General features: G+C 44.8%; 1 protein-coding gene across 9 annotated transcripts in view; it reads left to right on the top strand.

The window, feature by feature from the left end:
* Nucleotides 1–26566, top strand: part of DRP2 (dystrophin related protein 2) — a 181158-nt gene that overhangs the window by 50049 nt on the left and 104543 nt on the right. For all 9 annotated transcript variants that reach the window (XM_073639694.1, XM_073639697.1, XM_073639695.1 and 6 more), the window contains 4 exons: nucleotides 734–812; nucleotides 1379–1439; nucleotides 8391–8452; nucleotides 25667–25741. In XM_073639694.1, the coding sequence (XP_073495795.1) occupies nucleotides 734–812; nucleotides 1379–1439; nucleotides 8391–8452; nucleotides 25667–25741 (277 nt within the window). The remainder of the gene's footprint in view (nucleotides 1–733; nucleotides 813–1378; nucleotides 1440–8390; nucleotides 8453–25666; nucleotides 25742–26566) is intronic.

Below are 26566 nucleotides of genomic sequence, written 5' to 3' on the forward strand. Positions count from 1 at the left end.
AAGTAGCTCCAAGGATAGTGACACCATTCCTTTTCCAAATAATTACTTCCTAAATATATGGTACAAATGAAATGGAGATATTCAGGCCATGGTGGTTTGATAGACATAATTCTAAATATCTATTGGGCCTCTTTCAGTAAAAAGCCATTATATGAGATTGGACCTGTCACCAGGTCAGAAGTGTCCAGTTCTTGCTCATATTGTATTCCCACTGTTCCCTGAATATATAGTGTTAGTCTTTTTTTGACATACTGTTCTAGAGATATGGGCCTTTTTGTTTAGTGCTGCTTTTTATGGTCTTTACGAAGGGGACGGTGCTCACAGGGTAATAATGCAGAGCAGCCTAAAGACTCGCCCCAGAGGATCCTGGGAGCAACACCCCCTTATAAAGACCATAATAACATGTACTGAATTAAAAGGTACTGTATGGTGGAATTAAAAAGAAAAAAAAGCACAAAAAATGTAACACTCAGGGGAGCAGCGGAAATAAAATAAGACAACTTTTGACCCGATGACAGGTCCTCTTTAATTAAATGTTAATAAAGTATCACATATCTCTTTTATTTTTCCACCTTGAATCAGTGATAATGTATCAAATACAAGAGCATCAAAATGAGTTTATTATTTATTTATAGTTTATTATATATTGTTTGTTTAGACAATATTTTTAGAACCTTTAAAATGTATTTGTGAACACATGGAATGACTGAAGCCTGGCATTGTTCTTGTGCAGACTTCAGTTACAGAACGTCTCCGGCAGCTGCAGGACGCTCACCGCGACTTCGGACCTGAGTCTCAACATTTTTTATCTTGTGAGTTCCTCTTGTTTTGCATTAAAAATTGAAGAGTTGGGCAAGAAAAAAACAAAACGACTATTACAAAGAGGGATTATAGTACACATAAATATCAAGGAATAATGGGCAGAAAGTCAAAATGCAGCACGCTGAAACAGCAACTAAATGACACAAGTAAAATAAAAACAGGCAAGACAGAGCAATGCAAGACAATGGATGGGAAGATGATGAGTGTTAATGACGCCGCAGTGCGTCAGTCTCTACAATCCCTACGCAGGAGCTCAAATACAGGAAAGAGAAAGGATGGACAAAGGAAAACAAGTAAGGGGAAGAAGAACAAAAGTTTTGATATTGAGTGGGATTGGATAAGAAAAGGGACTAACTGCATGATATTTATTCCAGAGACCTCTAAGGGCCATGGGAAGGTACATTTCCTAATTTAAAAGTATTTCAGGGTCATGGAGACAAATTGAGGATAGGTAGATGGGTAAACAAAATATAAAATACAATGCCATAAATGTAAAAAATGGTAATAACCCTTTAAGAGATGAGTGATAAAAGATTGACCACGTTTTATATTCCAGCTTCCGTTCAGGTGCCCTGGGAGCGAGCGATATCGCCCAACAAGGTTCCCTATTATATCAAGTAAGTATGACTGCTATTATTTCTTTGTCTTTTTCCATGTTTATTTATGTTTTGTTCTTCATATTTCTTTTTTGTCTGTATTTGTAGTTTACCTTTTGGTCACTTAATTTCCGTGACAAGTTGTTGTTTTATGACTCACCAAAAACTAGAAGAAAAGAGTAATTATCCTTTAATAGCAAACAATGTATTCAGAAATAAGTGTTACATAAAATAGATTAGATAGCAGCCTAAACCTAATCATATACAGTCCTTCTCATCGTTATTGGCACCAATGACGTTTAAGTACATAATGTGGAATATCTCCTGAAAAAAATGAATCAAGTGAAACAGTTTTTTGTGTAGAGACTCGTGTTAAATATCAAAGAGCAAATGATAAACAATTTAAAACCAAAAACAATGAGAGGGAAAAATAGAAAAACCTAAAGCTTGCTGTGTCACTGGGTATTGGCACCTTTACATTAATTTAGTATGGAAACACATTTTTACTCGCCTCTGATAAATCACAAAAGAGATTCACCTGTGATTAATTGTCGGTGCCCATGTGACATGAATTAGCCAATGAATGATAACTTCAGTGTTTTAAAAAGTCACGTGTAGGCCCTGTTCTTTTGTCACAATGGTGAAGACAAAGGAGCTGTCTGAGGACATCAGAACTGCTATTATTAGCAAACACAAGACTTCTAAAGGATATAAGGCCATCTCTAAATACCTTGGTATCCCAGTTTCAACAGTGCACAATGTTATTAAGAAGTTTGCCAAGCATGGAACCGTTAAGAACCTCCCTGGACGTGGGGGAAAGAGGAAAATTGACAAGAGATGTCTTCAAAGGTTGGTGCAAATGGTGGAAAAAACACCTCGTCAAACATTTAAAGACCTGAAGGCCAACCTGGAACAGTCTGGGGTCATGATTTCAACACGTAGCATACGCCGCACACTAAACTAAGCACTTCTTTATGGGCAAAGGCCAAGGAAGAAACCATTGCTGACGAAAAGACATAAAAATGAACGACTGATCTTTGCCAAAGAGTACCTTGACAAACCACAATACTTCTGGGAAAATGCTCTGTGGACAGATTAAACAAAAATAGAGCTTTTTGGCAATGCAAAGCAACAGTTTGTTTACAGACAGAGCAATGAAGCTTATAAGGACAAGAACACCTTGCCAACAGTTAAGCATGGTGGAGGATCCATAATGCTGTGGGGTTGCTTTGCTGTGTCTGGTACTGGAGGCCTTGACCGTATCACAGGAATCATGAAATCAGAGAATTATCAAGAGATTTTAGATCGAAATGTCCTACCCAGTGAGTCAAAGATCATGGGTCCTCCAGCAAGACAATGACCCAAAGCACACATCCAAAAGTACAAAGGAATGGTTGAAAAAGAAAGAATGGACTGTGTTAAAATGGCCAGCAATGAGTCCTGACCTCAATCCCATTGAAAATCTTTGAGGTGAGCTGAAATCTGACATTGGGAAAAAAAAACATTCAAGAGCTTGAACAAACTGCAAAGGAAGAGTGGGGTAAAATTCCAGTTGAGAAGAGCAAGAAGCTTATAGATGGCTACAAGAACAGTCTGGAGGCCATCAGCAATGCCAAAGGGTGTGCAACCAAGTATTAATTAGGGGGGCAACCAAGTATTAATTAGGGGGGCCTTTATTGCTGCACATTCTGTTTATTCTGTTTCTTCTTTGAAATTGCAACATGGAAGTTTAAAAGCAATGTTTTATTGTTGTATTACTTTGTACCACGAATTAAAAAATCCTGAGGACATAACTTTGGTACATTTCCATTAATTTCTGAAGGTATTGTACAGTCTATGAAAAAATGAAGGGAGCCAATAATGGTGAGCAGCACTGTAGAACCAATAATCTGAGACTTTCTAAAACATGTATCCACAGTTAAATATGGCTTGTAAAACAAACAAACTAAAAACTATCTGTATTTAATGAATAAGGTAACCAATAGTCCTAATGGGTAGTAGTAAAAACTATCTAATATAGAAAACTTAAATAAATAGAAGACTGAGAACATTCAGTGATATATACAATATGTACAATATATTTGGAAACACACCGTAGTGTAGGAGAAATCAATAAAGAAAAAAAATTATCCTAACGACAATAGCAAGAAAAATATACAGCTATAAATAATTGATGCCAGAGTAATAGTGATCGTACAAATTAAATATGAGAAATATTGAAAATAAATACAAAATAAATAGCAAAGATGTTTTTTAGGAATCTATAGAAGCATGTTGTGTACACATTTAGAATACAATTCAAGCCGCAGTATGGTTATATCACAAGTAATCACCGCCTAAAAAGATCATTGTGTCAATGTCAATATGTGACATCGCATCAATGTTAAATATATAAACATATAACCAATAGCGTATGGATAGTATACATATAAGGTATAATACATTTAACAACAATAACAATAGATCTGTACACCTACACATATGTATATATGTATATACTGGATATACAGGTGTTTCTCACAAAATTAGAATATCATCAAAAAGTTAATTTATCTCAGTTCTTCAATCCAAAAAGTGAAACTGCTATATTATATAGAGTCATTGCACACAGAGTGATCTATTTCAAGTGTTTATTTCTGCTAATGTTGATGATTATGGTTTATAGCCAATAAAAACACAAAAGTCATTATCTCAGTAAATTAGAATAATTAACAAAAACACCTGCAAAGGCTTCCTAAGTGTTTGTTTAAAAAGGTCCCTTAGTCTGTTTCAGTAGGCTCCACAATCATGGGGAATACTGCTGACTTGACAGATGTCCAGAAGGCAGTCATTGACACACCCCACAAGGAGGTTAAGCCACAAAAGGTCATTGCTAAAGAATCTGTCTGTTCACAAAGTGCTGTATCCAAGCATATTGATGGAAAGTTGAGTGGAAGGAAAAAGTGTGGTAGAAAAATGTGTACAAGCAACCGGGATAACCGCAGCCTTGAAAGGATTGTTAAGAAAAGGCCATTCAAAAATTTGGGGGAGATTCACAAGGAGTGGACTGCTGCTGGAGTCATTGCTTCAAGAGCCACCACACACAGACGTATCCAGGACATGGGCTACAAGTGTCACATTCCTTGTGTCAGTCCACTCATGACCAATAGACAACGCCAGAAGCGTCTTACCTGGGCCAAGGAGAAAAAGACCTGGACTGTTCTCAGTGCTCCAAGGTGTTGTTTTCTGATGAAAGTAAATTTTGCATTTCATTTGGAAATGAAGGTCCCAGAGTCTGGAGGAAGAGTGGAGCGGCCACAATCCAAGCTGCTGGAGGTCTAGTGTGAAGTCTCCACAATCAGTGATGGTTTGGGGAGCCATGTCATCTGCTGGTGTAGGTCCACTGTGTTTTATCAAGACCAAAGTCAGCGCAGCCGCCTACCAGGACATTTTACAGCCCTTCATGTTTCCCTCTGCCGACAAGCCTTTTGGAGATGGAAATGTCATTCTCCAGCAGGACTTGGCCCCTGTCCACACGGCCAAAAGTACCAATACCTGGTTTACACAACAGTATCACTGTGCTTGATTGACAGCAAACTCGCCTGACCTTAACCCCATAGAGAATCTATTATAGAGAATCTATAGGGTATTGTCAAGAGGAAGATGAGAGACCCCAGACCCCACAATGCAGACGAGCTGAAGGCTGCTATCAAAGCCACCTGGGCTTCCATAACACCTCAGCAGTGCCACAGAGTAGTATTTTAATATTTGCAGATGACACTAAACTCTGCAGGGTAATCAATACAGAGGAGGACAATTTTATATTACAGGAGGATCTATGTAAACTAGAAGCTTAGGCTGATAAATGGCAAATGAGCTTTAATGAGGATAAATGTAAGGTAATGCACTTGGGCAGAGGAAATAAAATGTATAATTATATGCTTAATTGTAAAACACTGGGCAAAACTGACACTGAAAAAGACCTGGCTGTATTGGTGGACGACAAGCTCACGTTTAGTGGCCAGTGTCAGGCAGCTGCTGCAAAGGCAAATAAAATAATGGGATGCATTAAAAGAGGCATAGATGCTCATGAGGAGAAGATAATTTTACCTCTATACAAGTCACCAGTGCGACCACACTTAGAATACTGTGTACAGTTCTGGTCTCCGGTGTATAAGAAAGACATAGCTGAACTAGAGCGGGTGCAGAGAAGAGCGACCAAGGTTATTAGAGGACTGGGGGGTCTGCAATACCAAGACAGGTTATTAGAGGACTGGGGGGTCTGCAATACCAAGACAGGTTATTAGAGGACTGGGGGGTCTACAATACCAAGACAGGTTATTAGAGGACTGGGGGGTCTGCAATACCAAAACAGGTTATTAGAGGACTGGGGGGTCTGCAATACCAAGACAGGTTATTAGAGGACTGGGGGGTCTGCAATACCAAGACAGGTTATTAGAGGCCTGGGGGGTCTGCAATACCAAGACAGGTTATTAGAGGACTGGGGGGTCTGCAATACCAAGACAGGTTATTAGAGGACTGGGGGGTCTGCAATACCAAGACAGGTTATTAGAGGACTGGGGGGTCTGCAATACCAAGACAGGTTATTAGAGGACTGGGGGGTCTGCAATACCAAGACAGGTTATTAGAGGACTGGGGGGTCTACAATACCAAGACAGGTTATTAGAGGACTGGGGGGTCTGCAATACCAAGACAGGTTATTAGAGGACTGGGGGGTCTGCAATATCAAGACAGGTTATTAGAGGACTGGGGGGTCTGCAATACCAAGACAGGTTATTAGAGGACTGGGGGGTCTGCAATACCAAGACAGGTTATTAGAGAACTGGGGGGTCTGCAATACCAAAACAGGTTATTAGAGGACTGGGGGGTCTGCAATACCAAGACAGGTTATTAGAGGACTGGGGGGTCGGCAATACCAAGACAGGTTATTAGAGGACTGGGGGGTCAGCGATACCAAGACAGGTTATTACACTTGGGGTTATTTACTGTGGAAAAACAAAGGCTGAGGGGTGATCTTATTACTATGTACAAGTATATGAGGGAACAGTACAAAGACCTGTCTACTGATCTTTTTACTCTGAGGCCTGAGATGTGGACAAGGGGGCATCTTCTCCGTCTGGAGGAAAGAAGGTTTAATCATAATCACAGACGCGGATTCTTTACTGTAAGAGCAGTGAGACTATGGAGCTCTCTGCCGCATGATGGTGTAATGAGTGATCCACTACTAACATTTAAGATTGGCCTGGAGGCCTTTCTTGAAAAGTATAATATTACAGGTTATATATACTAGATTCCTTGATAGGGCGTTGATCCAGGGAACTAGTCTGATTGTAGTATGGAGTCAGGAAGGAATTTTTTCCCCAATGTGGAGCTTGGTGTTTGCCACGTGGGTTTTTTTTGCCTTCCTCTGGATCAACATGTTAGGCTATGGGTTGAACTAGATGGATTTAGTCTTCCTTCAACCTTAAAAACTATGTTACTATGTATGTTACAGGCTGATCGCCTCCATGCCACGGTGCATTGATGCAAAAGGAGCACGACCAAGTATTGAGGGCATTTACTGAACAGACATTTTGGATTTTAAAATCATTTTTCAAGCTGTTGTTATAAAGTATTCTAATTTACTGAGATAATGACTTTTGTGTTTTCATTGGCTGTAAGCCATAATCATCAACATTAACAGAAATAAATACTTGGAATAGATCCCTCTGTGTGTAATGACTCTATATAATAGACCCCTCTGTGTGTAATGGCTCTATATAATAGATCCCTCTGTGTGTAATGACTCTATATAATAGATCCCTCTGCGTGTAATGACTCTATATAATAGATCCCTCTGTGTGTAATGACTCTATATAATAGATCCCTCTGCGTGTAATGACTCTATATAATAGATCCCTCTGTGTGTAATGACTCTATATAATAGATCCCTCTGTGTGTAATGACTCTATATAATAGATCCCTCTGTGTGTAATGACTCTATATAATAGATCCCTCTGTGTGTAATGACTCTATATAATAGATCCCTCTGTGTGTAATGACTCTATATAATATAGGAGTTTCACTTTTTGTATTGAAGAACTGAAATAAATTCACTTTTTGATGATATTCTAATTTAGTGAGATGCACCTGTATATACACACACACACATTCTACACCCTTAATAAAATAGTAATGTATAAGGCAGATAATATTAAAAAAGGACCAAATATTCAAAGTAAAGCAATAATGTAATTGTATTACCAGATGACTTGGTATCAATATGAACCCAGAGTTCTAACTCCAGACGCATAAAATAAAATAAAAAAACGCACATCCTTTATGCTTCTATGTAATCTATTTTATGAAATACTTATTTTACTTATTTTTGAATAAATGTCTCATTTTTATTATTTAAGGGTAAAATAATTAGTGTTTTTTTTTCTAGTTTTTGGTGATTCATAAAGTTGTAAGACTTCTTGTGACAATATATCGGGTTGTCTTGTAGGAAAATAACGTTGCGGATTTTTTTGGGCAAAAAAAAATTGCAGTCCTCTTTTGTTATCTTATGCGCAGTGCACATCATACAGAATTAGGAGCGAAGAAACAGATTTAATGCCGGGGATGGATCCATACCATGACAGCATTGACTCATAATGGTTCCTGTCTCAGTGTCCATCGTTTTACTGGAGAATAGGGTAGAGATGGCTGAGCCAAAGGTGTACATTGCCCCCTGAGGGCCCATTTACACGAGTTAACTGCGACTATCAATATGAATATTTTGTGCCCATAGATGTCATTGTTGTCGGCAGCATTTTGCTCGTTTGTCGGGTGGTTGGCGGCCTTTGTACACCAGCAGATAATCGGGGAAGGAGTCTTCTACCACTTGTTTCTGATTATCAGCGCTCCTGAGGGAGTCTTTAGGGTTTCGCGGTTTGTCTGGGCAGAGCGCTGGAGATAGCTTGACGTTACCTGTTTGTTCTTTACACGCAGCCATCAGGCACAAACTACGTGCTGGGATCATCCAAAAATGACCGAGTTGTACCAGGCACTGGGTGAGATTTTAACCCCTTACTACTAATTCTGTTTTGATAGTTAATAAAACATTATTTCTTGTATTAGAATAAAAGTACAAGTACAAATTATTTTGATATTACAGGCAGTAGCAGTAAAATGGCTACAATGTAAGTGGAATGAAACCCAAGAAAAAAAACAAAATGAGCATATACCCTACAACAAGTAAATCAATAAATGGTAATAGTACATGTAATAACATAGGGGACATAGTTAACGCTATTTTGATCAAAAAAGCATAAAATCCTTCCCACCGTGACAAGGTGACCCATCAGGACGGTCCTAACCTGTCTGTGGTATTAAAACCTTACCATGTGTCAAACAACATCAATGTGAATAAAGGCCGAGCAGGACCGGACCAGACTGAGACGCCCGTCCATGGGAAGCTAGACAGATGGAATAGTTAGCTCAGAAAGGGGACCACCAGGGCCGGCTCCAGGTTTCTCTGGGCCCCGGGCAAAAGAGTCTCAGTGGGCCCCTTTAATACATACCACGATTCATGATGCACAGATACCGCAGAGAAATATATATATAGTACAATGCAAAGATTTCACTTCTTACATTACATGAGTGATATCTATTGTAAATTCTACAATAGCTCAGAAACCAGCGAATCCTCACAGTGCAGACTGAACAGCATAGACCTCCATACAGTATTATGGGCCCCACATAGTCCTCCATACGGTATTATGGGCCCCACATAGTCCTCCATACGGTATTATTGGCCCCACATAGTCCTCCATACAGAATTATGGGCACCACATAGTCTTCAATGCAGTATAATGGGCACCACATAGTCCTCCATGCAGTATAATGGCTCCGCATAGTCCTCCATACGGTATTATGGGCCCCACATAGTCCTCCATATGGTATTATGGGCCCCACATAGTCCTCCATACGGTATTATTGGCCCCACATAGTCCTCCATACAGAATTATGGGCACCACATAGTCCTCCATGCAGTATAATGGGCACCACATAGTCCTCCATACAGTATAATGGCTCCACATAGTCCTCCATACAGTATTATGGGCCCCACATAGTCCTCCATACAGTATAATGGCCCCACATAGTCCTCCATACAATATAATGGCCCCACATAGTCCTCCATTCAGTATTATTTGCACCACATAGTCCTCCATACAGTATAATTGCCCCACATAGTCCTCCATACAATATAATGGTCCGACATAGTCCTCCATACAGTATAATTGCCCCACATAGTCCTCCATACAGTATAATGGGCCCCACATAGTTCTCCCTACAGTATTATGGGCACCACATAGTGCTCCATACAGTATAATGGCCCCACATAGTCCTCCATACAGTACAATGGGCCCACATAGTCCTCCATACAGTATTATGTGCACCACATAGTCCTCCATACAGTATAATGGCCCCACATAGTCCTCCATACAGTATAATGGGCCCACATAGACCTCCATTCAGTATTATCGGCACCACATAGTCCTCCGTACAGTATAATGGGCCCCATATAGTCCTCCATACAGTATTATGGGCACCACATAGTCCTCCATACAGTATAATGGGCCCACATAGTCCTTCATACAGTACAATGGGCCCACATAGTCCTCCATACAGTATTATGGGCACCACTAAGTCCTCCATACAGTATAATGGCCCCACATAGTCCTCCGTGCAGTATAATGGGCCCACATAGTCCTTCATATAGTACAATGGGCCCACATAGTCCTCCATACAGTATTATGGGCACCACATAGTCCTCCATACAGTATAATGGCCCCACATAGTCCTTCATATAGTACAATGGGCCCACATAGTCCTCCATACAGTATAATGGGCCCACATAGTCCTTCATACAGTACAATGGGCCCACATAGTGCTCCATACAGTATTATGGGCCCCACATAGTCCTCCATACAGTATAATGGCCCCACATAGTCCTCCATACAGTATAATGGGCCCACATAGTCCTTCATATAGTACAATGGGCCCACATAGTCCTCCATACAGTATTATGGGCACCACATAGTCCTCCATACAGTATAATGGCCCCACATAGTCCTTCATATAGTACAATGGGCCCACATAGTCCTCCATACAGTATTATGGGCACCACATGGTCCTCCATACAGTATAATGGGCCCACATAGTCCTTCATACAGTATAATGGCCCCACATAGTCCTCCATACAATATTATGGGCACCACATAGTCCTCCATGCAGTATCATGGGCACCGCATAGTCCTCCATACAGTATAATCGGCCCCACATAGTTCTCCATTCAGTATTTTGGGCACCACATAGTCCTCCATACAATATAATGGGGCCCACATAGTCCTCCATACTGTATAATGTGTCCCACATAGTCCTCCATACAGTATTATGGGCACCACATAGTCCTCCACATTGTATTGTGGCCACCACATAGTCCTCCATACAGTATAATATGCCCCACATAGTCCTCCATACAGTATTATGGGCACCACATAGTCCTCCATACAGTATAATGGGCCGCACATAGTCCTCCATACAGTATAACGGGCCGCACATAGTCCTCTATACAGTATTATGGGCACCACATAGTGCTCCATACAGTATTATGGGCCCCACATAGTCCTTAATGCAGTATTATGGGCACCACATAGTGCTCCATACAGTATAATGGGCCCCACATAGTTCTCCATGCAGTATCATGGGCACCACATAGTCCTCCATACAGTATAATGGGCCCCATATAATGCTCCATACAGAATATTGGGCCCCATATTATGCTCCATACAGAATATTGGGCCCCATATAATGCTCCATACAGAATAATGGACCCCATATAATGCTCCATACAGAATAATGGACCCGATATAATGCTCCATACAGAATAATGGACTTCATATATTGCTCCATACAGAATAATATTCCCCATATAATGCTCCATACAGAATACTGGACCCCATATAATGCTCCATACAGAATAATTGACCCCATATAATGCTCCATACAGAATAATGAACCTCATGCAATGCTCCATACTGAATAATGGACCCCATATAATGCTCCATACAGAATAATGGGCCCCATATAATGCTCCATACAGAATAATGGACCCCATATAATGCTCCATACTGAATAATTGACACCATATAATGCTCCATACAGAATAATGGACCTCATCTAATTCTCCATACAGAATAATGAACCTCATGTAATGCACCATACAGAATAATGGACGTCATATATTACTCCATACAGAATAATGGGCCCCATATAATGCTCCATACAGAATAATGGACCCCATATAACGCTCCATACAGAATAATGGACCCCATATAACGCTCCATACAGAATAATGGACCGCATATAATTCTCCATACAGAATAATAAGCCCCATATAATGCTCCATACAGAATAATGGACCCCATATAATGCTCCATACAGAATAATGGACTCCATATAATGCTCCATACAGAAAAATGGACCCCATATAATGCTCCATACAGAATAATGGACCCCATATAATGCTCCATACAGAATAATGGACCCCATATAATGCTCCATATAGAATAATTGACCCCATATAATGCTCCACACAGAATAATGGGCCCCATATAATGCTCCATACAGAATAATGGGCCCCATATAATGCTCCATACAGAATAATGGACCCCATATAACGCTCCATACAGAATAATGGACCGCATATAATTCTCCATACAGAATAATAAGTCCTCCATATATAATATAATCAGGGATGTGCCCTACTGTCCGAAGCCTCTATAGACTGCGCCTGCGCAGTTGGCCTCAGGCTGAAGACCACATCCACATCCCAGACAGGAATATGGAGTGTAGCACCGGAGATCACGGTATGTGTAGGCACTGAACACATAACGCGATGTCCAGTGCCATAAGCACATACCTGCCAAGGAGGAGTGTGACTCCTGTGTTCTGGACGCAGGACGCAGGAGGAGTGTGGCACCAGAATCGGCGCCTGCGCATACCGCGATTTCCGGCGCCTTGAGCACATACCTGCCGGAGAGGAGTGTGGTGCCTCTATTTGGGCCGGGGAAGGAGTGTGGCATCGTATAGTGTTATATCCAGCGCCATTTAAGAGAAGACACATTTGCACTGTGTCTTCAACAAAATGGCGCCGGATATCGCTCTATGCAGGCGCTGATTCCGGTGTGATTTTATTAAAATAACCCAGGCGACGCACTGCAAGGGAGTGATGAAACTGTGAATAGGAGTATTTTCTTTTTATTTAATTTATGGATGGATGAGGGAGCATATACCAGGATGGGGGAGCACATAGCAGGATGGGGGAGCACATAACAGGATGGGGGACCAAGATGGGGAGCATATACTAGGATGGGGGACCAGGATGGGGGAGCATGGACCAGGATGGGGGGAGCATATACCAGGATGGGGGAGCATATACCAGGTTGGGGGAGCATATATTAGGATGGGGGCACAAACATCAGGATGAGGGAGTATATACCAGGATGGGGAGCATATACGAGGATGGGGGACCAGGATCGGGGAGCATGGACCAGGATGGGGTAGCTTGGACCAGGATGGTGAGCATATACTAGGATGAGGGAGCATATACCAGGATGGGGGCACAAATACCAGGATGAGGGAGCATATACAAGGAAGGTGGAGCACATACCAGGATGAGGGAGCATATACCTGGATGGGGGCACAAATACCAGGATGGGGGAGCACATAACAGGATGGGGAACAAGGATGGGGGAGCATATACCAGGATGGGGGAGCATATACCAGAATGGGGGCACAAATAGCAGGATGGGAGAGCATATACCAGGAAGGGGGAGCGCATACCAGGATGGGGGAGCATATACCAGGATGGGGAGAATATACCAGGATGGGGGGCATATACCAGAATGGGGGAGCTTATACCAGAATGGGGAGCATATACTAGTCTGGGGGAGCATATATTAGGCTGGGGAAGCATATATCAGGATGGGGAGCATATACTAGTCTGGGGGAGCATATACCAGGATGGGGGAGCATATACCAGGATGGGGAGCACATAACAGGATGGGGGAGCATATACCAGGATGGGGGAACTTATACCAGGATGGGGGATCATATACCAGGATGGAGGCAAAAATACCAGGATGGGGGAGCATATACCAGGATGGGGAAGCATATACCAGGATGGGGGGGGGCACTAACACCAGGATGGAGGAGCATATAACAGGTATATGCTTCCCCTTCCTGGTATATGCTCCCCCATCCTGGTATTTTTGCCTCCATCCTGGTATATGCGTCTCCATCCTGGCATTTTTGCCTCCATCCTAGTATGTGCTCCCCCATCCTGTTATGTGCTCCCCCATCCTGTTATGTGCTCCCCCATCCTGTTATGTGCTCCCCCATCCTAGTATATGCTCCCCCATCCTGGTATTTGCTCCCTCATCCAGGTATGTGCTCCCCCTTCCTGGTATATGCTCCCCCATCCTGGTATGTGCTCCCCCATTCTGGTATTTGTGCCCCCATCCTGGTATATGCTCCCCCATCCTGTTATGTGCTCCTCCATCCTTGTCCCCCATCCTGTTATGTGCTCCCCCATCCTGGTATTTGTGCCCCCATCCTGGTATATGCTCCCTCATCCAGGTATGTGCTCCCCCTTCCTGGTATATGCTCTCCCATCCTGGTATTTGTGCCCCCATCTTGGAATATGCTCCCCATCCAGGTATATGCTCCCCCATTCTGGTATATGCTCCCCCATCCTGGTATGTGCTCCCCCATCCTGGTATGTGCTCCCCCATCCTGGTATATGCTCCCCCATACTGGTATATGCTTCCTCATCCTGGTATTTTTGCCTCCATCCTGGTATATGCTCCCCCATCCTGGTATGTGCTACCCCTTCCTGGTATATGCCCCCCCATCCTGGTATTTGTGCTCCCATCCTGGTATTTGATCCCCCATCCTGGTATATGCTCCCCCATCCTGGTATATGCTTCCCCATCCTGGTATATGCTCCCCCATCTTGGTCCCGCATCCTAGCATATGCTCTCCCATCCTGGTCCCCCATCCTCGTATATGCTCCCCATCCTGGTCCTCCATCCTGTTATGTGCTCCCCTTTCCTGGTATATGCTCCCCCATCCTGATATTTGTGCCTCCATCCTAATATATGCTCCCCCATCCTGCTATATGCTCCCCCATCCTGGTATATGCTCCCCCCATCCTGGTCCATGCTCCCCATCCTGGACCCCCATCCTGTTATGTGCTCCTCCATCCTGGTATATGCTCCCCCATCCTGTTATGTGCTCCCCCATCCTGCTATGTGCTCCCCCTTCCTGGTATATGCTCCCCCATCTTGGTATTTGTGCCCCCATCCTGGTATATGCTCCCTCATCCAGGTATGTGCTCCCCCTTCCTGGTATATGCTCCCCCAGCCTAGTATATGCTCGCCATCCTGGTATATGCGCCCCATCCTGGTATATGCTCCCCCATCCTGGTATGTGCTGCCCCTTCCTGGTATATGCTCCCCCATTCTGGTATTTGTGTCCCCATCCAGGTATATGCTCCCCCATCCTGGTATATGCTCCCCCATCCTGTTATGTGCGCCTCCATCCTTTTCCCCCATCCTGTTATGTGCTCCCCCATCCTGGTATTTGTGCCCCCATCCTGGTATATGCTCCCTCATCCAGGTATGTGCTCCCCCTTCCGGTATATGCTCCCCCATCCTGGTGTTTGTGCCCCCATCCTGGTATATGCTCCCCATCCAGGTATATGCTCCCCCATCCTGGTATATGCTCCCCCATCCTGATATGTGCTCCCCCATCCTGGTATATGCTCCCCCATCCTAGTATTTGTACCCCCATCCTGGTATATGCTCTCTCATCCTGGCATTTGATCCCCCATCCTGATATGTGCTCCCCCATCCTGGTATGTGCTCCTCCATCCTGGTATATGCTCCCCCATACTGGTATATGCTTCCTCATCCTGGTATTTTTGCCTCCATCCTGGTATATGCTCCCCCTTCCTGGTATTTGCCCCCCATCCTGGTATTTGTGCTCCCATCCCGGTATATGCTCCCCCATCCTGGTATATGCTCCCCCATCCTGGTATATGCTTCCCATCCTGGTATATGCTCCCCCATCTTGGTCCCCCATCCTAGCATATGCTCCCCCATCCTGGTCCCCCATCCTCTTATATGCTCCCCATCCTGGTCCCCCATCCTGTTATGTGCTCCCCTTTCCTGGTATATGCTCCCCCATCCTGATATTTGTGCCTCCATCCTAATATATGCTCCCCCATCCTGGTATATGCTCCCCCCATCCTGGTCCATGCTCCCCATCCTGGACCCCCATCCTGTTATGTGCTCCTCCATCCTGGTATATGTTCCCCCATCCTGTTATGTGCTCCCCCATCCTGCTATGTGCTCCCCCTTCCTGGTATATGCTCTCCCATCCTGGTATTTGTGCCCCCATCCTGGTATATGCTCCCTCATCCAGGTATGTGCTCCCCCTTCCTGGTATATGCTCCCCCAGCCTAGTATATGCTCGCCATCCTGGTATATGCGCCCCATCCTGGTATATGCTCCCCCATCCTGGTATATGCTCCCCCATCCTGGTATGTGCTGCCCCTTCCTGGTATATGCTCCCTCATTCTGGTATTTGTGTCCCCATCCAGGTATATGCTCCCCCATCCTGGTATATGCTCCCCCATCCTGTTATGTGCGCCTCCATCCTTTTCCCCCATCCTGTTATGTGCTCCCCCATCCTGGTATTTGTGCCCCCATCCTGGTATATGCTCCCTCATCCAGGTATGTGCTCCCCCTTCCGGTATATGCTCCCCCATCCTGGTGTTTGTGCCCCCATCCTGGTATATGCTCCCCATCCTGGTATATGCTCCCCCATACTTGTATATGCTTCCTCGTCCTGGTATTTTTGCCTCCATCCTGGTATATGCTCCCCCTTCCTGGTATATGCCCCCCCATCCTGGTATTTGTGCTCCCATCCTGGTATTTGATCCCCCATCCTGGTATATGCTCCCCCATCCTGGTATATGCTTCCCCATCCTGGTATATGCTCCCCCATCTTGTTCCCCCATCCTAGCATATGCTCCCCCATCCTGGTCCCCCATCCTCGTATATGCTCCCCATCCTGGTCCTCCATCCTGTTATGTGCTCCCCTTTCCTGGTATATGCTCCCCCATCCTGATATTTGTGCCCCCATCCTAATATGTGCTCCCCCATCCTGGTCCATGCTCCTCCCATCCTGGTCCATGCTCCCCCATCCTGGTCCCCCATCCTAGTATATGCTCCCCATCCTGGTCCCCCATCCTGTTATGTGCTCCCCCATCCTGCTATGTGCTCCCCCTTCCTGGTATATGCTCCCCCATCCTGGTATTTGTGCCCCCATCCTGGTATATGCTCCCTCCTCCAGGTATATGCTCCCCCTTCCTGGTATATGCTCCCCCAGCCTAGTATATGCTCCCCATCCTGGTATATGCTCCCCATCCTTGTATATGCGCCCCATCCTGGTATATGCTCCCCCATCCTGGTATATGCTCCCCCATCCTGGTATGTGCTGCCCCTTCCTGGTATATGCTCCCCCATTCTGGTTTTTGTGTCCCCATCCAGGTATATGCTCCCCTATCCTGGTATATGCTCCCCCATCCTGTTATGTGCGCCTCCATCCTTGTCCCCCATCCTGGTATTTGTGCCCCCATCCTGGTATATGCTCCCTCATCCATGTATGTGCTCCCCCTTCCGGCATATGCTCCCCCATCCTGGTATTTGTGCCCCCATCCTGGTATATGCTCCCCATCCAGGTATATGCTCCCCCATCCTGGTATATGCTCCCCCATCCTGGTATGTGCTCCCCCTTCCTGGTATATGCTCCCCCATCCTGGTATTTGTGCCCCTATCCTGGTATTTGATCCCCCATCCTAGTATATGCTCCCCCATCCTGGTATATGCTCCCCCATCCTGGTATATGCTCCTCCATCCTGGTGTTAGTGCCCCCCCCCCATTCTGGTATATGCTTCCCCATTCTGGTATATGCTCCCCCATCCTGGTATTTTTGCCTCCATCCTGGTATATGCTCCCCCATCCTGGTATTTTTGCCTCCATCCTGGTATATGATCCTCCATCCTGGTATAAGTTCCCCCATCCTGGTATATGCTCCCCCATCCTGGTATATGCTCCCCCATCCTGGTATATGCTCCCCCAGACTAGTATATGCTCCCCATCCTGCTATGTGCTCCCCCATTCTGGTATATGCTCCCTCATCCATCCATAAATTAAATAAAAAGAAAATACTCCTATTCACAGTTTCATCACTCCCTTGCAGTGCGTCGCCTGGGTTATTTTAATAAAATCACACCGGAATCAGCGCCTGCATAGAGCGATATCCGGCGCCATTTTGTTGAAGACACAGTGCAAATGTGTCTTCTCTTAAATGGCGCTGGATATCACACTATGCGATGCCACACTCCTTCCCCGGCCCAAAAAGAGGCACCACACTCCTCCCCGGCAGGTCTGTGCTCACGGCGCCGGAAATCGCGCTGTGCGCAGGCGCCGATTCTGGTGCCACACTCCTCCCCCGTCCTGCATCCAGAACAGAGGAGTCACACTCCTCCTTGGCATTATATGGGGTCAATTATTCTGTATGGAGCATTATATGGGGTCCATTATTCTGTATGGAGCATTATATGGGGTCCATTATTCTGTATGGAGCATTATATGGGGTCCATTATTCTGTATGGAGCACTATATGGGGCTTATTATTCTGTATGAAGCATTATATGCGGTCCATTATTCTGTATGGAGTGTTATATGGGGTCCATTATTCTGTATGGTGCGTGTGCCCCTAGTAACCCGATGTTTATCATGGTTACCAGCCTGATCGCTGCTCCCGCTGGTCACACACAGCGATGTGTGCTGACCAGCGGGAGGGCAACGTCCAAGACACTTTGCAGCGATCAGCGACCTCACAGCAGGGGCCTGATCGCTGCAAAGTGTCACACATAGCGACATCGCTGGTGAGGTCGCTGTTGCGTCACCAAAACCGTGACACAGCAGCGATCTCGCTATGTGAAACGGGGGCTTTATGCTTAGAACCCGGTGATTGAAACATTCTCCTCCCTGGTTTGTCAGAAACACCCAGACGTCCTCTCAGCGGAGATCACTGGGGTCAGAATTCAGGATTTTTTAAATTAACTGTTTCTTGAAATCTAACATTGTATTTAGTATTTTAAGTAATAGCTATAGAAATGTGTACAGATCGATTCATTTTATGAATTACCTTCACTTTGTAATGTTCACATAAAGAAAGACGTATAATAAATGCGCTTCATCTGTGGAAAGTACACGGCCATAAACCACAAAAACTGGTGGTAAAAACACCTTTTATTTCACTAGGGTTTTTTTTTATAGTTTTTGCCAGCGCGATCAAGAAAGTCTCATGCAAATAAATCCTTAAAGGGGCTGTCCACTACTCAGACAACTCCTTCTCAAATGCTACATTCCCCGATGTATAATAAAAACAGCCTGTACTCAGCCCCCAATGCCGATGCAAATCCACCACGTCAAGGTGTACCCATCAGTATAAGCTCATTTTAGTTTTTCTCTTGGGTTTTATCTCTGAAATGGTCACAATGTGAATGTGCTCTTACACTTTGCACGTAGTCCAGCTCCGTTTTTTTTATTTTGCTGTTATCTCTTGTACTTTGTACAAACAAGGGCATGGCTCCCAGGGCCGACATCACCAGCCGGTGCACCCAGGAAAGTGCCGGGGCCCTGAGCAAGCGGGGGGGGGGGGGGCTACTCGTCATCGGGGACACCGGCGCGGTATGTGACCCTTGAGTGGTGGGTCCCCCGTGCTTTAAACTGTTTGCAATACTCACCTCTCCCTGGTCCTCCACAGCTCCGGTGTCTTCCGCTTTTTCTGACACTGTGACGTCTCAGGGCAGAGGGCATGATAACGTCACTACAGCGCAGAGAGCCGGAAGACGCTGAGGAGTCCGGGACACTGCAACGGGGAACGAGGAGAGGTGAGTATTTTATTTTATTTTTTTAATGTATGGACCAATATATGGAGCCTGTACTGTATGGAGCAATATATGGGGCCCATTATTCTGTAAAAAGCAATATATGGGGCCCATTCTGTATGCAGCAATATATCCTGGTCCATGCTCCACCATCCTGGTCCATACTTCCCCATCCTGGTATTTGTGCCCCCATCCTGGAATATGCTCCCCGATCATGATATTTGCACCCCCATCCTAGTCCATACTTCCCCATCCTGGTATTTGTGCCCCCATCCTGGAATATGTTCCCCCATCCTGATATTTACGCCCCCATCCTGGTATATGCTCCCCCATCCTGGTATATGCTCCCCCATCCTGGTATATGCTCCCCCATCCTGGTATTAGTGCCCCATCCTGGTATATGCTCCCCCATCCTGGTATATGATCCCCCATCCTGATATTTGCGCCCCCATCCTGATATTTGCGCCCCCATCCTGGTATATGCTCCCCCATTCTGGTATTTGATCCCACATCCTGGTATATGCCCCCCCATCCTGTTATGTTCTCTCCCATCCTGGTATTAGTGCCCCATCCTGGTATATGCTCCCCCATCCTGGTATATGCTTCCCCATCCTGGTATATGCTCCCCCAGCCTGGGATTTTTGCCTCCATCCTGGTATATGCGTCCCCATCCTGGCATTTTTGCCTCCATCCTAGGATATATGCTTCCCCATCCTGGTATATGCTCCCCCATCCTGGCATTTTTGCCTCCATCCTAGTATGTACTCCCCCATCCTGTTATGTGCTCCCCCATCCTGTTATGTGCTCCCCTGTCCTGGTGTATGCTCCCCCAACCTGGTATATGCTCCCCCATCCTGTTATGTGCTCCCCCATCCTAATATATGCTCCCCCATCCTGGTATATGCTCCCTCATCCAGGTATGTGCTCCCCCTTCCTGGTATATGCTCCCTCATCCTGGTATGTGCTCCCCCATTCTGGTATTTGTGCCCCCATCCTGGTATATGCTCCCACATCCTGTTATGTGCTCCTCCATCCTTGTCCCCCATCCTGTTATGTGCTCCCCCATCCTGGTATTTGTGCCCCCATCCTGGTATATGCTACCTCATCCAGGTATGTGCTCCCCCTTCCTGGGATATGCTCTCCCATCCTGGTATTTGTGCCCCCATCTTGGAATATGCTCCCCATCCAGGTATGGGGGCACAAATACCAGGATGGGGGAACATATACCGGAAGGGGGAGCACATACCTGGATGAGGGAGCATATACCAGGATGGGGGCACAAATACCAGGATGGGGGAGCACATAACAGGATGGGGGACAAGGATGGAGGCGCACATAACAGGATGAGGGAGCATATACCAGGATGGGGGAGCATATACCTGGATGGGGACACAAATACCAGAATGGGGTAGCATATACCAGGAAGGGGCAGCACATACCTGGATGGGGGAGCATATACCAGGATGGGGCACTAATACCAGGATGGGAGAGAACATAACAGGATGGGGGAGCATATACCAGGGTGTGGGATCAAATACCAGAATGGGGGAGCATATTCCAGGATGGGGGCGCAAATATCAGGATGGGGGCGCAAATATCAGGATGGGGGATCATATACCAGGATGGGGGAGCATATACCAGGATGGGGCACTAATACCAGGATGGGGGAGCATATACCAGGATGGGGGAGCATATACCAGGATGGGGGCATAAATATCAGGATGGGGGAGCATATTCCAGGATGGGGGCACAAATACCAGGATGGGGAAGTATGGACCAGGATGGGGGTGGAAATATCAGGATGGGGGAGCATATTCCAGGATGGGGGCACAAATACCAGGATGGGGAAGTATGGACCAGGATGGTGGAGCATGGACCAGGATATATTGCTGCATACAGAATAATGGGCCCCATATATTGCTCCATACAGTACAGGCTCCATATATTGGTCCATACATTAAAAAAATAAAATACTCACCTCTCCTCGTTCCCCGTTGCAGTGTCCCGGACTCCTCAGCGTCTTCCGGCTCTCTGCGCTGTAGTGACGTTATCATGCCCTCTGCCCTGAGACGTCACAGTGTCAGAAAAAGCGGAAGACACCGGAGCTGTGGAGGACCAGGGAGAGGTGAGTATTGCAAACAGTTTAAAGCACGGGGGACCCACCACTCACGGGTCACATACCGCGCCGGTGTCCCCGATGACGAGTAGGCCCCCCCCCCCCCGCTTGCTCAGGGCCCCGGCACTTTCCTGGGTGCATCGGCTGGTGATGTCGGCCCTGGGAGCAATGCCCTTGTTTGTACAAAGTACAAGAGATAACAGCAAAATAAAAAAAACTGAGCTGGACTACGTGCAAAGTGTAGGAGCACATTCACATTGTGACCATTTCAGAGACAAAACCCAAGAGAAAAACTAAAATGAGCTTATACTGATGGGTACACCTTGACGTGGTGGATTTGCATCGGCATTGGGGGCTGAGTACAGGCTGTTTTTATTATACATCGGGGAATGTAGCATTTGAGAAGGAGTTGTCTGAGTAGTGGACAGCCCCTTTAAGGATTTATTTGCATGAGACTTTCTTGATCGCGCTGGCAAAAACTATAAAAAAAACCCCTAGTGAAATAAAAGGTGTTTTTACCACCAGTTTTTGTGGTTTATGGCCGTGTACTTTCCACAGATGAAGCGTATTTATTATACGTCTTTCTTTATGTGAACATTACAAAGTGAAGGTCATTTATAAAATGAATCGATCTGTACACATTTCTATAGCTATTACTTAAAATACTAAATACAATGTTAGATTTCAAGAAACAGTTAATTTAAAAAATCCTGAATTCTGACCCCAGTGATCTCCGCTGAGAGGACGTCTGGGTGTTTCTGACAAACCAGGGAGGAGAATGTTTCAATCACCGGGTTCTAAGCATAAAGCCCCCGTCTCACATAGCGAGATCGCTGCTGTGTCACGGTTTTGGTGACGCAACAGCGACCTCACCAGCGATGTCGCTATGTGTGACACTTTGGAACGATCAGGCCCCTGCTGTGAGGTCGCTGATCGCTGCAAAGTGTCCTGGACCATTTTTTGGTCGTTGCTCTCCCGCTGGCCGGCACACATCGCTGTGTGTGACCAGCGGGAGCAGCGATCAGGCTGGTAACCATGGTAAACATCGGGTTACTAGGGGCACACGCGCACCTAGTAACCCGTTGTTTATCATGGTTACCAGTCTGCTAAAGTGAGCGGTAACCTCCCGCTCACTGTAGCAGAGTGGTAACCATGGTAAACAACGGGTTACTAGGTGCGCGTGTGCCCCTAGTAACCCGATGGTTACCATGGTTACCAGCCTGCTCCTGCTTCAGCAGGCTCGTAACCAGGAGCAGGACATCGTGGAAAGATTCTTTCCACGATGTCGCTGCTCCCCTCATCGTTGGTGAGCCTGCCTGTTTGACAGCTCACCAGCGACCACATAGCGACGCAGCAACGATCCCTGACAGGTCGTATCGTTGTCGGGATCGTTGCAGCGTCGCTAAGTGTGACGGGGCCTTAAGAAAGGGCAGCTCTAGGATCCGGCTCTTGCTTCTTCCTTCAGTCTATCACTGTCTTCTATAACTCTTCGTCGTGTAACCAGGCTATTCCACAGTTCTCCTTTTTGTGGGTTGAATTACAATTTTTATTGGTACCAATTTTGCTCCATGTTTTTAGGGAGGTGAGGTGACAGAAAAACTGCAATTCTACTGTTATGTTTTATGGCATTCACTGTGTAATATTTTTAATCTGTCACCAAGTTTCTTCTACTCCATATGAGAGTAGCATGACGGAGGGGCAGAGACCAGTTTTGATATAATCCCTATTTTTTTGCTGCAGTTGTAGCAGTTCTCTTAATGCTGAGCCCTGTATAACCCCGCCCCCACCACTGATTGGCTGCTTTCTGTGTACACTGTGCATAGGCTGCAAGCCGCCAATCAGTGATGGGGGCGTGGTTGGATTACATAGTAGCAGATGTACTAGCGATAATCTCCTGCTGATAAAACAGTGATTTTTTTTCACAACTACAGCAAGTAGCCCAGTAAGTGACACATCACTGAAATCAGGGTCTCTGTCTCTGCATCATGCTGCTCTCAAGGAGGCAAAAACCTTGTGACAGATTCCGTTTAACAGATGGAGAATGGAGGGTGACTTAAAGGGAACCTGACAGCTGATACATGCTCGATCCGTGGGCAGCATGTATCAGGCACCGACTGTGATCTCAGCCAGGTATGTCTGACTCTGAAACGTTGTGGTGTTTCAGAGAAAAACACACTTTAAGAGACGCACTGGAGACTAGTCAGACTGGCAGCTTCTCCGCGCCCACTGCCCTGGATTGACAGATCTCTGCCTATTTGTGCATATATATATATTATAAATGACCACGCACACTGTGTTAACACTACTCATATACTACACACACAGAACAGATGCATCTATGCATCTGCCCATACATACTATTTTTATATCCATACATAAGCACAAATACATAGTGATGCAAGCACATGTGCACCACGTAACAACTCCACACACTGGCGCTCAAGATACCTCTGGGTCTTGTTTTTTTTAAATAATTATTTATTGTATAAAAACAAACATAAATAAAATCGATTCAAAAACCGATGTGAAAAAAACCCCAACATATAACTCTACCACAATAAATGTTACTAAATACAATAAAATGTTGTAAAACAGTCGGAATCCAATAGGTAACAGTGCACAGGAGCCGGCACCTTATATTTCTACTCCCTGGATGCCAATTATTTTAGTATATTCCATTGCCTTTAGTATAATCTATTGTTGCAAAGTTATACTTAATTCTATTTTGTATAGATTTTATTTGTATTTGTTTTTATGCAATAAATTAATATAACTTGATACCAAAATTGGTTGTCTTGAGTGGCAGTGTCTAACATTTTTATTCTCAATTTTTTTTTTACTCTTTGGGCAAGATCACCCGAGCTCTCGATATCTTTATCCAAGTGGTAGTATAGTTCTTGATCCATTCTTTATATCTTTATTTTTTGTCTGGTTTTGCACCACATTCAGTACATGCAAACATCATGTTGGAGTTTTCCTTACCTAAACACTATTCAGTATTCCCGGGACCGCTCTGTAGCGCATTGTAAGGGAATGTTCAGACATTGAGGGTTTGATGCGGAATTTTAACGGGAACCTGACAACTGACCGGCAAGTCCCCAGCGGCTTATCCTTAACAGGTCTCTCCTTGTGTGCATGTACAGGAACATACCTGTTAGTCACTGGCACCGGGTAGACCCCTGGTGGCTTCTCCCTGCCCCCACCCCTTGATTGACAGGTCTCTCCTTGTGTGCATGTATAGGAACATACCTGTTAGTCACTGGCACCGGGTAGACCCCTGGTGGCTTCTCCCTGCCCCCACCCCTTGATTGACAGGTCTCTCCTTGTGTGCATGTATAGGAACATACCTGTTAGTCACTGACACCGGGTAGACCCCTGGTGGCTTCTCCCTGCCCCCACCCCTTGATTGACAGGTCTCTCCTTGTGTACATGTACAGGAACATACCTGTTAGTCACTGGCACCGGGTAGACCCCTGGTGGCTTCTCCCTGCCCCCACTCCTTGATTGACAGGTCTCTCCTTGTGTGCGTGTACAGGAATATAATATACCTGTGAGTCACTGGCACTTGGTGGTTTTCTCAGAAACCCCGCAGTGTCTCAGGGTCAAACATACATGGCTGGAATGACACAGACAGTGCCTGATACATGCTGCTGTGGTTCGGGCAGCATGTATCAGCTGTTATGTTGAAAGAAGACAAAAATCCATTGAGTTCAACTTATAACCGAACTTGTTGATCCGGAAGAAATCAAACACCCCATGAGGCCAATGCTAATTGCCCCATATTAGGGGTAAATTGCTTCCCGACTCCACATACGGCATCAGACGAGTTCCCTGGATCAAGGTCTCATCACAGAATCCAGCGCTCAGAAACGTTAACATTTTTCAAGAAAGGCGTCCGGTCCCTCCTTGAATGTTTTTTTCATTATAAGAACTTGATTTCCTAGCAGTTACTCTCCTCTGATTCTCAGATCGCTCCCACTCATTATATGGAAGTACCGTATATTAGAGAATTAAGTGTTTCATATATTTTAAATGATCCGGTATAATTATTGTGCTTTCTATGTTTTTTTTTTCCAGGAGATTTAAATAATATAAAATTTTCTGCATACCGAACAGCGATGAAACTGCGAAGAGTTCAAAAGGCTCTAAGATGTGAGATACAGTGGCTTTAAAATGCTGTCAATTGGGCAATATACACTGCATGTTTCGATATTTTATATTGTAATATTTTATTATTTTAATTTTTTATATTGGATGCTTAGATAGTTTTGAGCACATTCATAGAATTTTTTTTAACCAGTTTGGTTTTTAATTAAACCTTTCCATTTTATACCTAGAATTATCCAAAATAAATTATCCCAGAAAAAAAATTAAATAATAAGAAAAGGTCTGATTCAAAATATCAAACTAAGCATTACTTACTGCTGAAGCCCCTGTCACTCCAGGGAGCAGCAGAAGTGCTTTGTAGGTTATTGTCAAGCATTTACTACCCATGGCCATTGTTATTTAGAAAATAGAGGAAACTTTATTGTGAAAACTAAAAAGACAAAAGATAAAAATCCCAAATGTCAGACTTTGTACTATTGACCTTGATTATCATACGAGTTAATGATGCTCGTGGTTATGCTGTTTTTGCTGTGAATACAATTTCACATGAGCATAATAAAGGGGGAATTGTATTATATATACAGATCCCGGCCCGACTCTGTTTAATCTCCCAAATAACAGCATCATAAGTCAATGTGACCATTGCTGTAGAATTTAATGTAACTCCAGCAAATTTACACATATAATTCTAACCCAACAACAATATTCTAGGTGTTTCGTTTATTTCTTCCCAACTCAGTTTCAGTCATATATTTATTATGGGTAGTTGTATTGTTTGACCTCCAGTCTGATTACTGGTCTAATATATGCTAAGTAAAAAATCTCCATCTTTCTGTAAACTAGAGAATTGAATCATCACCTATCAATTCC

Source organism: Phyllobates terribilis, unplaced genomic scaffold (genome assembly GCF_046119375.1).
Source record: "Phyllobates terribilis strain yellow unplaced genomic scaffold, ASM4611937v1 Scaffold_7__3_contigs__length_470593459, whole genome shotgun sequence".
In the NCBI taxonomy this organism is placed as follows: Eukaryota; Metazoa; Chordata; class Amphibia; order Anura; family Dendrobatidae; genus Phyllobates; species Phyllobates terribilis.